We start from the raw sequence: 13,459 nt of genomic DNA, 5'->3' as shown, positions 1-13,459 counted from the left end.
GCGGGCCTTGCGGGGAACTGGAAAGTGAAACTTTCGTCGGTGGCGGGGTAGGCGCGGCGGTTCCCGGGCCGTGCCGGGAGCGCAGCGGCGCTGAGCACGACGGCGCCTGTGCTCGGGTGCAGGAGCTGAGCGGTGCCCTCGTCCCGGAGAGCTGCGACGCCCCGCAGAGGAGTCACCGGGCCGAGCGATGGAGGCCGCTGGGCAGGAGCCTTGCTCCCGGCAGCCCCGAGCTGGAGGGAGAGGTGAGGGTCGTCTGGTGAATGCAGGGCGGAAGGCTGTGGAAGGCCTGGGGGATGGTGCTGGTACAGGGGGGATCCGCTCCTTCCTTGCCTGTGTGTAGTGAAATTTCCTCAAGCCTAAATTCTAGCATTTCCTTATTTGCCCCTGGAGTCTGGCTGGGGCCGTGAGGGGATGACGCACTGCAGCAATCTCTTTGCTAACTGTTTCTGCTAGTACTCAGTGCTTCCCTAAGTATTCTGTTGAGGGTGTGACAAAGTCTGTATGGTCTATGCTTCCTGCTACTCTGAGAGGCTGGACTTTGTCCGGAAGGTTCCGTGTTTTAACTGTGCTATGTGCAGTCAAAGTCAGCTGCTGCTGCCTTTGTCATAATTTCCAATGACAGCTAACTCCTGGGGAAATCCTGTCCTATGCAGGAAACTCCCATCTTTGGCCTTTCTTAATTCTGCTTTCTTTTCTGTGGAAAAGAGTTTAGTTTTTTTAGTGTCTTCATGGCTTAACAGCTTAAGTGAACTCTAGGCATGGCACTCTTTTTAGCAGTTAGAAAAAGGGGTATAAAGGAAACAGCAGTTTGAAAATCTGGGTGCAAATATAATGGTAGTTTTCTAACTTGATGCCAAATGTCCAAAATATGCTGACTGTCAGGCCAAAATGCTCGTGCATTTGTGTTGAGAGGCAGGTTAATGTGGTTGATTTACAATTAAGGAGTGTCTTTTTTTTTTTTTTTTTTAAGGACATGAAGATCATTGGGATACTGGCTTTATACGAAGAGGCAGAAACAGAACAAATAATGTGTCAGGCCAGGCAGCTCAGTTAGGGGAAAGCCCCCAAGCTAATAATTATACTGTTCTACCTGGACAAAGAGGGGAGAGATCTGGTGGTTGGATTTGGAGAGTTCCTCAGTCAAGCAAGAATAAACCAAGAAACCAAGGTGGACAGGCCAACAGTGGAGCCGCAGGACGCTGGAATGAACAGGAGAATGAGGGAAGGAGAATGAGGCATCAAGGTGGACAAGCACATGAGAGGCCCAGAGGACCCTGGAATGAGCAAGAAAATGAGAGTAGAGTAAGGAGGTATCAAGGTGGACAAGCACATGAGAGGGCTAGAGGACCCTGGAATGAGCAAGAAAATGAAGTTAGGGGAAGGAGGTATCAAGGTGGACAAACACATGAGAGGCCCAGAGGACCCTGGAATGAGCAAGATAATGAGGGCAGGGGAAGGAATTATCAAGGCGGACAAGCCCAGGAAAGAGCTAGGGGGCTGAGGAATGGGCAAGAAAATGAAGGCAGGGGAAGAAGGATGCAATCTCAGGAGAATCTTCATTTCTGCCCGAGCCCTACCCGAGGTGGTGCCCAGCTCGGTGAGCAGCCTCAGCAAGTCAAAAGGATTGGCTATAAATTCCTAGAAAGTCTCCTCCAGAAAGACCCTTCAGAAGTTGTCATCACACTTGCTTCCAGTTCGGGTTTGAAGGAACTTCTTTCCCAAATGACTATGAAACCCAATTTCCTTCAGCTCGTTTGCCAGGTGCTTCGAAAAGCATGCAGTTCCCGAATGGACAGACAGAGTGTCCAACAGCTTCTTGGAGTGGTGAAGGAGTCCAACTTTCTCAAGATCTGTCTGCCACAGTATGTGTCTGACATGATAACAGAAGCAGTCCCTGCTGTACGTCATCAGTACCCTGTGCATATTAGCAACATCATTTTACTTCTTCAGGACCTGATCAGTATTTTCCCAGCCAGCTCTGTGCAGAAAATCTCCATTCTCTTGACAGTCTTGCCGGCATCCATAAATGCCCTGAGAGCTTCTGGTGTGGACATCACAGAAGAAACAGAGAAGAATCTAAATAAAGTCCAGATGCTTGTGCAGCATCTGCAGGAGAAGAGACGTGAAGGCACACTGAGGGCTGATAACTATACTCTTCTGCAGCCTCAGACTGATGGTCAGGAAGAAACCTATCGTACAATGACCATTTATCCGACATATAATGAGGTACACCATGATGAGAAACCCTTTCTACGTCCCAATATTGTTTCTGGAAGATATGAGAGCACCAGCATTTATCTTGACACCCATTTCCGGCTTTTGAGAGAAGACTTTGTAAGGCCTTTAAGGGAAGGTATCTTGGAGCTTTTGCAGAGCTTTGAGGACAAAGGTTTAAGAAAGAAAAAATTTGATGATATCAGGATCTACTTTGACACACGGATTATTACCCCTCTCTGTTCCCCAACTGGTATTGTTTACAAGGTGCAGTTTGACATGAAACCATTGAAGTTTGTACGATGGCAGAATTCCAAACGGTTGCTATATGGATCCCTGATCTGCATGTCCAAAGATCACTTTGAGACATGCCTTTTTGCCACTGTTTCAAATCGTGATAATGCAGATCTTGCCCATGGGATCGTGCAGCTATGTTTTAATGCACAGAGCCAGGCACTGTTGGCAGAGGTTCAGCCCTCAGACTCCTTCCTCATGGTAGAGACAACTGCCTACTTTGAGGCCTATCGGCATGTGTTGGAAGGGTTACAAGAAATCCAGGAAGAAGATATCCCATTCCAGAAGTACATCGTGGAATGTGATGCACAGGTGAAGAAGCCAACATACCTGACAATTGATACTGCCTACGACTTTGCACCCTTGATGGAAGATCCCCTGTCAGATGAAGAGGTGCACCCTGATGGTTTGAGAAGGCAAAGCGTCCATGTTCTAGACCCCAAGCAGTGGCCTTCAATGGAAACCTTGAGATTAGATGAGTCTCAGATGCAGGCATTGAATCTTGCACTCACCAAGGAGCTGGCTATTATCCAAGGACCTCCTGGGACTGGTGAGAAACATTTGCTTTGTCTCTGTCCTTTAAGGAGTTCTCCTTGATTCCCCCATTTAGGGAGGTTAACTTCAGAGAAAGCCAGCTGTACTGTCTCCAAAGCTTTAGTCCCATGCCTAGTTGATGCTTGACTAGCCCAGTTACCATGAGCTGTGGAGAAGGTTAAAATGTCCTCAAATACCCATATCTGATCTTACGCATTGCCAGCCTAGTTGCAAGTAGACACCAACTGCACTGTTGGCTCTGCTTGTGTATGGGGGTGAAAAAATATTCAACCATCTTTGATAACACGGTGCCTCTTGCTGTGCAACAATCCTATTTGTTTTCATAGCATGTTAGAATGTTGGGAGTGTTTAGTCATGATTCTCTGTGTGAATAAAGCATTACAAGATTAACTGTAGTTGTTTTAAATGATACCTGAACTCAACAAGCACCACTGCTTGTATTCCACTAGTATGTGGATGTGCTTGCCAAATGTCATGTATGAAGCCAGTATTGGAGTGGGCTGGGGGTGCAGTGGCAGAGGAAACCCTGGGTCCAGGTCCAGCGGATTAATGCAAAGACAGCATTCTTGCAGAGCATGGCCTTGCTCAACTAAAGGCCACAAAGACAGTGTCATGCTACTTTGCTTACATTTTGTCTGGGGTCGGCTCTCTTGGCACAGACCAGATTTGCAGTCTAGAAGGAAGTCTTGTATCTGTTTTTGATGATTCCTGTGTTTCAAGGCACTCTGTAGAGGGTGATTTCTGATTCTGAGCTTGTTTTGCAGGGAAGACTTATGTTGGTTTGAAGATTGTTCAGGCTCTCTTAACTAATAAGCATGCGTGGCAAAGTGGTGTCCAGAAGTCTCCCATCCTTATAGTCTGCTACACTAACCATGCGCTGGATCAGTTCTTAGAAGGTAAGTGTGCCTGACAAGTATAATGGAGGGTCAGGAAGAAATACTGTAACTCTTACTCTGTCCATCTTCTGGCATGATTATCTGGCCTTTTGGCTTTGTCTAGTGACTCTAGCCCCATTTATACACAGAAGAAAACGTCACTCAGACCGATCCAGTGTAGCATTTGCGGACAAAGGGTGTTCTCCCTACCCTTTGTCATACTGCAGAAAACAGAGCTTGCCTCTACAGTACTAATATTTCTTTTTCATTCCCAGGAATATACACATTCCAGAAACATGGGATAGTACGTGTTGGGGGCAGAAGCAGCAGTGAGGTCCTGAAGCAATTCACCTTGAGGGAGCTGAGGAAGAAGTGTGAATTCCGATACAACTTGCCAATGCATCTCCGCAGAGCCTATGTGAATGTATGTGCAGGCTTCACTGGAGATGATGGGACTGGGTTGCCTGGCCTGTGCATTGGAGGAGCTAACTAAACTTCCTCCACACCTGTTCTTTCACCTTGTCTTACACTGAAGTCAGCCTCTTAATTCTTCTGTCCTTGTTCACTTTATCAGTTTCTTGTCCTGCTGTTTCTGAACTTTGTTTCTCTGAGTATGATGATGCCTCCCTTCTCTTTGTTGTGAGTAGATAACCAGTGAGATGAAACAGGCTGAGCATGAGCTCCATGAAGGAGCGAAGCACTTAGAGTGCACAACATACGGAGTTCTGCATGAGCGCCACTTGGAAGCATGCATTGCACCCCAGCACTGGGACAGTCTGATGAATGGTCTGGTAAGAGAGGTCCCTTTCTTTTGAGTCAAGCAGTCCCAATGTATGCTTACTACCTTTCCTGCTAACGAGTCTGAGGTTCCTCAAACGCACTTCTTTTTAGCATCACTTGGCTACTAGGAAAGCGAGGGAGTGAATAGCAAGCTGTGCCAAGTGACAGTAGTCTAGACTGGGTGGGGCAGGCAGGGGCTTTAAATTTTGCTCTTTTAAACTGCAGAGATTCTAAGTGATCTTTATCAGCATAAAAATACAAGTGCCCAAATAAAAGCTTCTTAAACTGAAGGGGAGGAGGGATGCTCTTTCTGAAGATGTGAGGCTGCTCAGACTTTCTAGCTCTGGAGGTCTCTCGGGGGACTTGTCCTGGTTGCCTGTCGCTGCAAGGTGCTGCTTTGGCATCATCCTAAGACTCTGAAGTGCAATAGGCCTGGCTAATTTGACTTTCCTTATATTAGGATGATGAAGAGTTTTACTACAGTCCTTCACAACACTCAATGATTCTGGAGTGGCTGGGCCTTGGTGTAACTGCCTTCACACAGAATGCTGCAGAGAATACAGGGGCTGAGAATCCAGGTAAAAAAACAAAACAAAAAAAAAACCCCACCTCATCCTCTACAGGTGTGTTTGCCTAAGCAGTGCATGTGTGCCAGAAAAGAGACACTGCTACTTAACAAACACTGAAAGATGCATGATACTGTAAGGTAGTGGAAAGAAGATTAACCTTAATTTCCACACAGTGATCTGACTGCTGCACTGTGATTTTACTAGAGTGGCTGTGGCTTACTGCATGTGACTGGTGACTCTCACAGGTGGTCAGCAGGAGAGAGAGGAGGAGTGGGAAGGTGAAGCAGAAGAGGCGCTTTTGGAGATCTCAGAGGAGGCTGACCTGATTCAAGCTGACAGAGTGATTGAGGATGAAGAGGCAGCAAAACCTCAAGGAAGGAAGGAGGAAGAGCACAGAGCTGTTCATGAACTAGCCGGCATGCTGTTAGCTATGAAGCTGGAGGACCGGGAAGAAGGAACAGCCCAACCACAACAGAAGACTATGCAGTGGGAGGTAACTGCATGCACTAGCACGCTCTGGCTCTGTTTGACTGTGTAAAGAACAACATGGGGATGCTAATATAGAGGAATCTTTGTGCTGTAACTGCTTATTGGGGAGCTTTATTTTCCTGCAGATAACTGCTGCCCAGAGGAAGAAAATGAAGCAGAAGATGAAGGTTGAGCTCCGTAAACTGAGTGCAATGACAGAGTTGGAGGCCAAGGCTATTCAAGATCTCTGGCAACTTGATCTGAGCTCCCGCTGGAGGCTTTACAGGTGACAAAGCTATTTTGCAGGGTCTGTCAGGCAAACATTTCCTAGGACTGTTCCAGTTTGCAAACTCTTTCTGTCAAGCCACAGTGTTTCTGTCCATATTTGTTCAGCTCCTTATTTGAACGTGCTTGTTCCTACCTTCCCTGTATTGCACAGGCAGTGCTGTCATCTCCACTGTGTGTGTTTGGGACTAAGTACAGATGCTAGTAATCTCTTGCCCAAAAGACACAGAGCAAGTTTTGAATCGAATCGACTCGGAACTTCTGGATCTCTATTCTGTTCCCCTTGCTGAGTGTGATTAATGGCACTTTCTTCTCAGGCTTTGGCTGCAGACCTATCAGGGGTTTATTCGACGGAGGATTCTGCAGCATGAACAGCAGTATCAGGCAGCAGCAGAAAGGCTGACAGAACTGCGGCTGCAGGAAGATCTCTGCATTCTCAAGGAGGCCCAAGTTGTGGGGATGACAACTACAGGTGCACAGCAGCTGGGAAGCAAACCAGTATTGTACTGCATCCAGTAATGGTTAAAGGACCTTGTTGCCAAAAGATCGGTATTGTGCTGCTTGACAGCCTGGGTCAGGCTCTGCATTAGTCTGCAGCCTTCTTAATCTCTGACTCCCTTTGCAAACGTGGCTATTGTGCAAGTTGTCAATTAACTGCATGAGCAGTTTCTGTGTGCTCTTGCACTCCCTCCATCTCGAGCAGCATTCTTCTAGCAGAAATGCTTCACTTCTTGTGCCTGAGTAAAGCACAGCTAATATCTGCACTGCTATCCTCACATCACCTTCCGGTGATGACAGTGTAAAGGTCATTGTAATATGACCCTTTGGAGAGACAATTTTAGGTTTATTTATGTGTGTTGATCAATGTATTGAGTAGGTATCTTATGTCTGAAGAGAGCATCGGGAAAGAGGCAAGGCAGGCATAGGACTCTAATCCCCACCTCCCTTCCCTAATAACTCTTCATATAGAAGCCATGCTTGGTATGGTGCTGTTTTAAAGTTCAAAAAGCTGAGTCTTCAAATGGGGAATCTTGGGAAGAACCCCAGTCTTTTCTGGGACACAGCTTACTCCCCTCCCTGAAAATTCTTGTCATAATGCTTGCCTATAATTATATTCTACTAAGGTTTATCTTCTCTCTTTGCTCAGGTGCTGCCAAATACCGTCAGATCTTGCAAAAAGTAGAGCCGCGAATTGTCATTGTAGAAGAGGCAGCAGAGGTGCTTGAGGCTCACACCATTACTACTCTGAGCAAAGCTTGCCAGCATCTCATCCTCATTGGAGATCACCAGCAGGTAACATCCGTGACTAATGCCTCTAACCGGTGTGCAGATGAACTAGAACCTTTTAATCAAACACCATATGTGAAAGGTTGCCAAGACTTACTTCTCCCCAGCTTCCACAGATACCATAGATTCTGTCTCTTGTCATTTTGGAGTAGAGCTCCTGTGGGACTTGTCTTTTGGCTTAACTGATATGATTTTACATGTACTGTATCCACTTCCATTGTGACTGTGTCTAACTTGGATATTTAACGCTTCTGCAAGAATCCAGTCTCTGGCCTTTCTATGGGGGACCAGTGACAGAAAGAGAGATGAGTGAAAAATCTTACTAATACATGGAAAAAGTGCTAAAACATGGACCTCCTATCCCTTCTCTTTCAGCTGCAGCCTAGTGCAAATGTATATGACCTGGCCAAGAACTTCAATCTGGAAGTCTCTCTCTTTGAACGGCTGGTGAAAGTTGATTTCCCCTTTGTCCGTCTGAAATACCAAGTGAGGAAGAGCTGTAAAAAACCCAACCAAACAAAAAAAACCCCACCAACCCAAAACAAAACTCCATTGCATTTGCATTTAGGTTGTTTTAAGTTTGTAGTACACTTAAGTTTATATTTCTACTCTCAGAGCAGCCTAAAAGAAAATAATATGCTATTTAATTCCTGAGAAGAATGGTAAGAGCTGTCAAACTGCCACAAGCAGTGTTCCAGTATATTTCCAGTTATTCAGTGGTGTCATCCGCAGCACCGAGGTTCCCAAATGTTTTAGTGCAATGAATGTGGCTTATTATGGCACCTGAAACTTTCAGAACTCTGGAGACTGACAGCACAAATCTTCTCAGGCTGCTTCCTGCTAAATTGCTATAATCATCTATCTTGGTGCCTGGAGAAGTTAATTCTACCTCCAGCAGCCGTGTATTAAAACTACCTAGATGAGCTCATGGAGTGGTTAGGGTGAGGTGCTGGTTTTCATTATCTATAACAGTGTTCTTAGATTTGCACCGAAACCAGCATTCTTACTACAACAACCTTGCCAAATGATTTTCTTGAAGACACTCTGCTAGTACTCCCCCTGTAATTGCTGGTGGTGGCAGCGATGGGGCGGGGGAGGGTAGGGATTGGGAGGTGCTCCCTTCTTGACTCTTACTGGAAAGTCATCCTTGTCTTGTATTCAGCCACAGTCTGTACAGTGGAACAACAGGATATTGACGGGGAAATATGGTGCTCCTTCCTCAAGACTGATAAAGCTGCTTTGTGTTTCAGCACCGCATGCGTCCTGAAATTGCCCAGCTTCTCAGTCCTCATATATACCAGGAGCTGGAGAACCATCCCTCTGTCCTGAAGTATGAGAACATAAAAGTGAGTTTTCAGCAATCCAAGCAATTGCTTTTTTCCCTGGTTACTGGCTAAAATGAGTTTCTGTAAAATATAGTGTTCAAGGATTTCAAATTCTTAGATCAAGTTCAGTTGTTGAAATTTATACCTGAAACAAGGAAATGTGTGATAATTAGGCAAGTAATTTGTAGTTCTTCTGGCATTAGTGATGGTGGACACTGGAAATGGATCCAGTACTGATGACTTTAAAAGAACGGTGAAAAATGGAAGAGGGACCAAAAGAACTGTAGGAGATTGAAAGCTAGGAAGAGATCTTAAATGAGAGACTTAAAGCATACTATGTGAAACTCCAGTGTAAGATAGGTGACTTGATTACTGGAACCCTCCTTCCTTGGGTTCGCTCTTTGGGCATTTTACCAACACACAACATCTGCTAACAACATCTGTTCAGCTTAAAAGTATAAAGCAATCACTTATTGGCTAACATGCACAATAAACAGCTAGAATTTAGTAAGTTACAAGCATTACTATGCTTGCCACACTGTAAGACACTTGAAGAGTCTTTGCTGTAGTCAGGCAGGTATCAGTTGGGAGAAGCGTCAGCCTCTGCTTCTTCCTTAATGTTACTGAGTTTCCATCTTAACACTAACTCCCTGTTTTCTGATTTGTATTTTCCCACCCTAATTAGAATTTTGTATCTCTCCACGTTGGTGCTTTTCTTGCATCTTTGAACTATTAACAAATAACTCTGTCTGTAATTTTACCCTTCTTATCTTGCATAGCTCTGTTCTGCAGACTTGCTCGCAGCTCTCTGTCACAGCGTTAACTATTTCCCCAGAAGTCTGAGCCAAGGTTACACTGCTATGCTCTAGAAGAGCTAGGCCTTGGATCTCTGAGACACAAGTGACTGAATACCCTGGGAGAAAGAATTGGACGTAGCTACTGAAAGAGGATTACAGTAGCTTAGCTTACGTAAATCTCTCTTCATGAAAAGACAGTACTAATTAGTCAAAAGCTCTTGAACTGGATGAGGAAAGCATCCCGAAAACTACAGCAGAATGCCAAAGCCAGATGAGAAAATTAATACTGAAGATGATTTAATTACTAGACTAAGCTATCTGGGAAAGTGGCTGGTCCTCTTTGGTATCTTGAAATCCAGATCAAGTATTTTGTAGAAGATGCTTTAGTTAAAGAAAAAAACCAAACAAAAAACCCCCAAACCCCAAGCAACAACAAAAACCCCACCCAAAACACACAACTGAGGAGACCACAAAATTTTACCCCATTTCTCCTATGAGAAGCTATTCTGGAGAATCTTATGGTTCCATCTGGCCTTAAAAGAAACTTGAGATAACAAAAGGCATCAAAATTGAATCTTCCCATCTAGTACAATAACCAACATAGGTGATCACTGAATTAAATTGTACAATAGTGGACACTATGCCATTATGGACACCTTGGAAAACCAGAGATCTGTGTTTGATCTATGAAAACCGTTCTTTCCTGATAAAAACAGTCTCTGGGTTTTGGCATGCAGCCCAAGAATTTCTTATGGGTAGAAGAATTCCAGTTAATAAGCAAAAAAAATAAATGTCCCCGCTTACTCGAGGCAGATGGAATTTTTGAACAGGTGAGCAGACAACTCTACACCCCTGGAGCTGGTAAGTGACTACTGGAGTCCCTAGTGTTCCTAGTTTTCCTGGTGGAAAAGCAATCCTCCTTGCTTCTTTATGGTTTTACTGTAGTAGCAGAGAAGGCATGTTTTTTGCTAGGCAGTTTTAGGCAAGCGCTAAGCCCTGCACTCTGATAACCTACTGTCTTTTTCCCACATGGCCAAAACAAGACATTTTTCATGAATGTTAAATGGAACTATGACGCTTTGAGAAATGTTGCTAGCACTTAATCTTCTCTTTTCTACAACCTGAAAAGGTACAGTAGAAACAACTCTGAAAAGATAGGGAATAAAATCATCCACAGGAACTGATTTCATATTAGGATACTGGAATGTCACTAATAAGCTGAAATGTGATTAATACGCTTACATTCCTATCTGATGAATATGCTATGGAAATCTAAGAGGAAATCGCCTAAGTATGCAGTAACTGCCTACTGTACTCCTCTCAAGAGTCCTCCTGTCAGTGGATAATCAGGGACATGCAAACAGGCTGCTAAAGACGGAAGCTAAAATTTTGTTTCTGACATTCCTTTCTCTTGTTTCAGGGGGTCTTATCTAACCTATTCTTTGTGGAACATGACTTTCCTGAGCAAGAGATCCAGGAAGGGAAAAGCCACCAGAACCCACATGAGGCCCAGTTTGTAGTGGAATTGTGCAAATACTTCTTGTGTCAGGATTATCTGCCTTCTCAGATCACCATTCTCACTACTTATACTGGACAGCTTTTCTGTCTGCGTAAGCTCATGCCAGCCAAGATCTTTGCAGGTGTGAAAGTTCATGTAGTAGATAAGTACCAGGGGGAAGAGAATGATATTATTCTGCTGTCACTCGTGCGGAGCAACAAAGAGGAGAGAACTGGATTCTTACAGATCCCTAATCGGATATGCGTAGCATTATCCAGAGCTAAGAAAGGGCTGTATTGTATTGGAAATATGAGAATGCTTGGCAAGGTTCCTCTCTGGAGCAAGATCATTCACACCCTTCGGGAGAAAGGTCACATTGGCCGCTCATTGGTGCTTTGCTGTCAAAACCACCCTGAAACCAAGACACTGGTATCTACAGCAGCAGACTTCAGCAAAGTCCCAGAAGGAGGCTGTAGTCGTCCCTGTGAATTTAGGTTGAGTTGCGGACATGTTTGCACAAGGGCATGTCACCCATATGACACACAGCACAAAGAGTATCAGTGTCTGAAGCCTTGTCAAAAGGTGCTTTGTGCAGATGGGCACCGCTGTCCACGGTCATGTTATGAGCCCTGTGGACCATGCATGGTGATAGTAGAGAAAACTATTTCTAAGTGTGGCCACCTGCAGATGGTGCCATGTTCTACTCCAGACAGTGAGTTTCTTTGCCAAGAACCTTGCCAGAAAAAGTTGAAATGTGGGCACACGTGCAACAGATTCTGCGGACAGGAATGCACTGAGCGGTGTCCTGCACTGGTTACAGTCACACTGAAATGTGGCCACAATCAGCAAGTTAAATGCTGGATCACCGAGGAGATGAAACATGAGAAGCCTGTGGAATGTGAGACTAAGTGTTCTGTCACACTGGAGTGTGGTCACGTATGCTCAGGTTCCTGTCATACCTGCTTTGAAGGAAGATTTCATAAGCCATGTAACAGCCCATGCAAGCGCTTCTTGGTCTGTGCCCACAAGTGTCAGCAGCCTTGTACTACAGAATGCCCTCCCTGTCAGCTGGAATGTCAGAACCACTGTATCCACAGTAGGTGTAAAAAGAGATGTGGAGAGCGCTGTTCTCCATGTACCGAGCCATGCGAGTGGCGGTGCCAGCACTATCAGTGTACTAATCTTTGCTCTGAACCATGCAATAGGCCTCGCTGCAACATACCATGTGCTAAGCTACTGCGCTGTGGTCATCCTTGTACTGGATTGTGTGGAGAGCCCTGCCCGAAGAAGTGCCTTGTTTGTGACCGTGAGGAACTCACCCAGATCTTTTTTGGCTTTGAGGAAGACCCAGATGCTCGATTTGTACAGCTTGAAGACTGTGGCCATGTCTTTGAGTCCCAAGGCCTTGACCATTATATGGATGAAGATGATGATGTCATCAAGCTGAAGGTATGTCCTATCTGTCAGACACCTATCAGAAAGAATTTGAGATATGGCACCATTGTGAAAAGGCGGCTAGATGAGATAGAAAAGGTGAAAGAGAAAATCCAAGGCCCAGTACAAGAAATTGAGTCTAACAGACAAAGACTGCAGGCTGCGCTGATGGGGAATGCTGTTCTGCGGAGGAATCTACCCCTGAAGTACCTTATGCTAGAAGATAAACTAAAAGCTTCTGATCTCTCCACAAAGAGTATTGGACTAATTGAGAACCAGCTTAACTTCTACGAACGTGTAGCAGACCTAACCAATTCTATGAGCAAAATTGAGGCGAGTGAGAGGAAAGGGCTGAGAAAGCGCCTGGATGAAGTCCAGGAGTGGCTGGATAAGCCACGCCTCAGTTTTACAGGACAGGAGCTCTCGGACCTGCAGTCTGAGATCCAGAGACTGACCTATTTGCTGAGCCTCTTGGCAAGGTGCAAAGGTGCAAGCGGGATGATCACCCCAGCGCTTGCAGCAGAGATTGCCAGTGCACGTGAGATCCTGGAAGGGACAAAGAAATTCACAGAGGAGGATGAGGCTGCAGTGAAGGCTGACCTGGAGAGGCTCTGTGCTGCCTTGCCTGCGTCAGGGCTGGGGATCTCGGAAGCTGAGCGGGTGCAGATTGTCAGTGCTATTGGCTGTCCCCGTGGCCACTGGTTCAAGTGCAAAAATGGGCATATCTATGTGATTGGGGAATGTGGGGGGGCAATGGAGAGGAGCAGGTGCCCTGAATGCCACGCAGTCATCGGGGGCGCAGACCACGCTCTGGACAGCAGCAACAGCCTCGCCCCCGAGATGGACGGTGCGACCCACCCGGCCTGGTCCGAGACCGCCAACAACCTGCTCAACTTCCAGGACCTTCACCGGCTGCTGTAGCGGGGTGCCTGCCCCCTTTCTTAGCCCGCCCGGGGACGCCACATGGGCTCCTCGGGCGCTGGCTGCCGCCCCTGTACTAATAAAGCCTATCGGTGCGCCCGGGGCGGTCTTGTGTGGCGGGGGCGGGGGCGGGGGCGGGCTTGCCGGAAGAGCTTGC

At 46.0% G+C, this 13,459-nt stretch overlaps 1 protein-coding gene across 1 annotated transcript; it reads left to right on the top strand.

Annotated features, from left to right (window-relative positions):
• Positions 1-131: 131 nt before the first annotated feature.
• On the top strand, positions 132-13,399 carry ZNFX1 (zinc finger NFX1-type containing 1). Its single transcript, XM_009487422.2, has 13 exons — positions 132-242; positions 971-3,058; positions 3,828-3,959; positions 4,214-4,362; positions 4,586-4,729; positions 5,179-5,296; positions 5,533-5,780; positions 5,902-6,041; positions 6,358-6,512; positions 7,188-7,333; positions 7,703-7,813; positions 8,578-8,673; positions 10,870-13,399. Exons 1-13 carry the CDS (start codon positions 188-190, stop codon positions 13,300-13,302), a joined length of 6,015 nt encoding a protein of 2,004 aa, XP_009485697.1. The 5' UTR covers positions 132-187; the 3' UTR covers positions 13,303-13,399.
• Positions 13,400-13,459: the final 60 nt, after the last annotated feature.

This window comes from Pelecanus crispus, chromosome 14 (assembly GCF_030463565.1).
Source record: "Pelecanus crispus isolate bPelCri1 chromosome 14, bPelCri1.pri, whole genome shotgun sequence".
In the NCBI taxonomy this organism is placed as follows: domain Eukaryota; kingdom Metazoa; phylum Chordata; class Aves; order Pelecaniformes; family Pelecanidae; genus Pelecanus; species Pelecanus crispus.
Note: the sequence above shows the minus strand (reverse complement) of the source record. Positions and strands in the feature narration are given on the sequence as shown.

Bases quoted from the DNA above. Each gene is read 5' to 3' on its own strand.
- ZNFX1 (XM_009487422.2), top strand. From the start codon at position 188: ATGGAGGCCGCTGGGCAGGAGCCTTGCTCCCGGCAGCCCCGAGCTGGA. The intron at 4,363-4,585 runs GTATGTGCAGGC...TGTTGTGAGTAG, and splicing joins TCCGCAGAGCCTATGTGAAT to ATAACCAGTGAGATGAAACA. The intron at 7,334-7,702 runs GTAACATCCGTG...CTTCTCTTTCAG, and splicing joins TCATTGGAGATCACCAGCAG to CTGCAGCCTAGTGCAAATGT.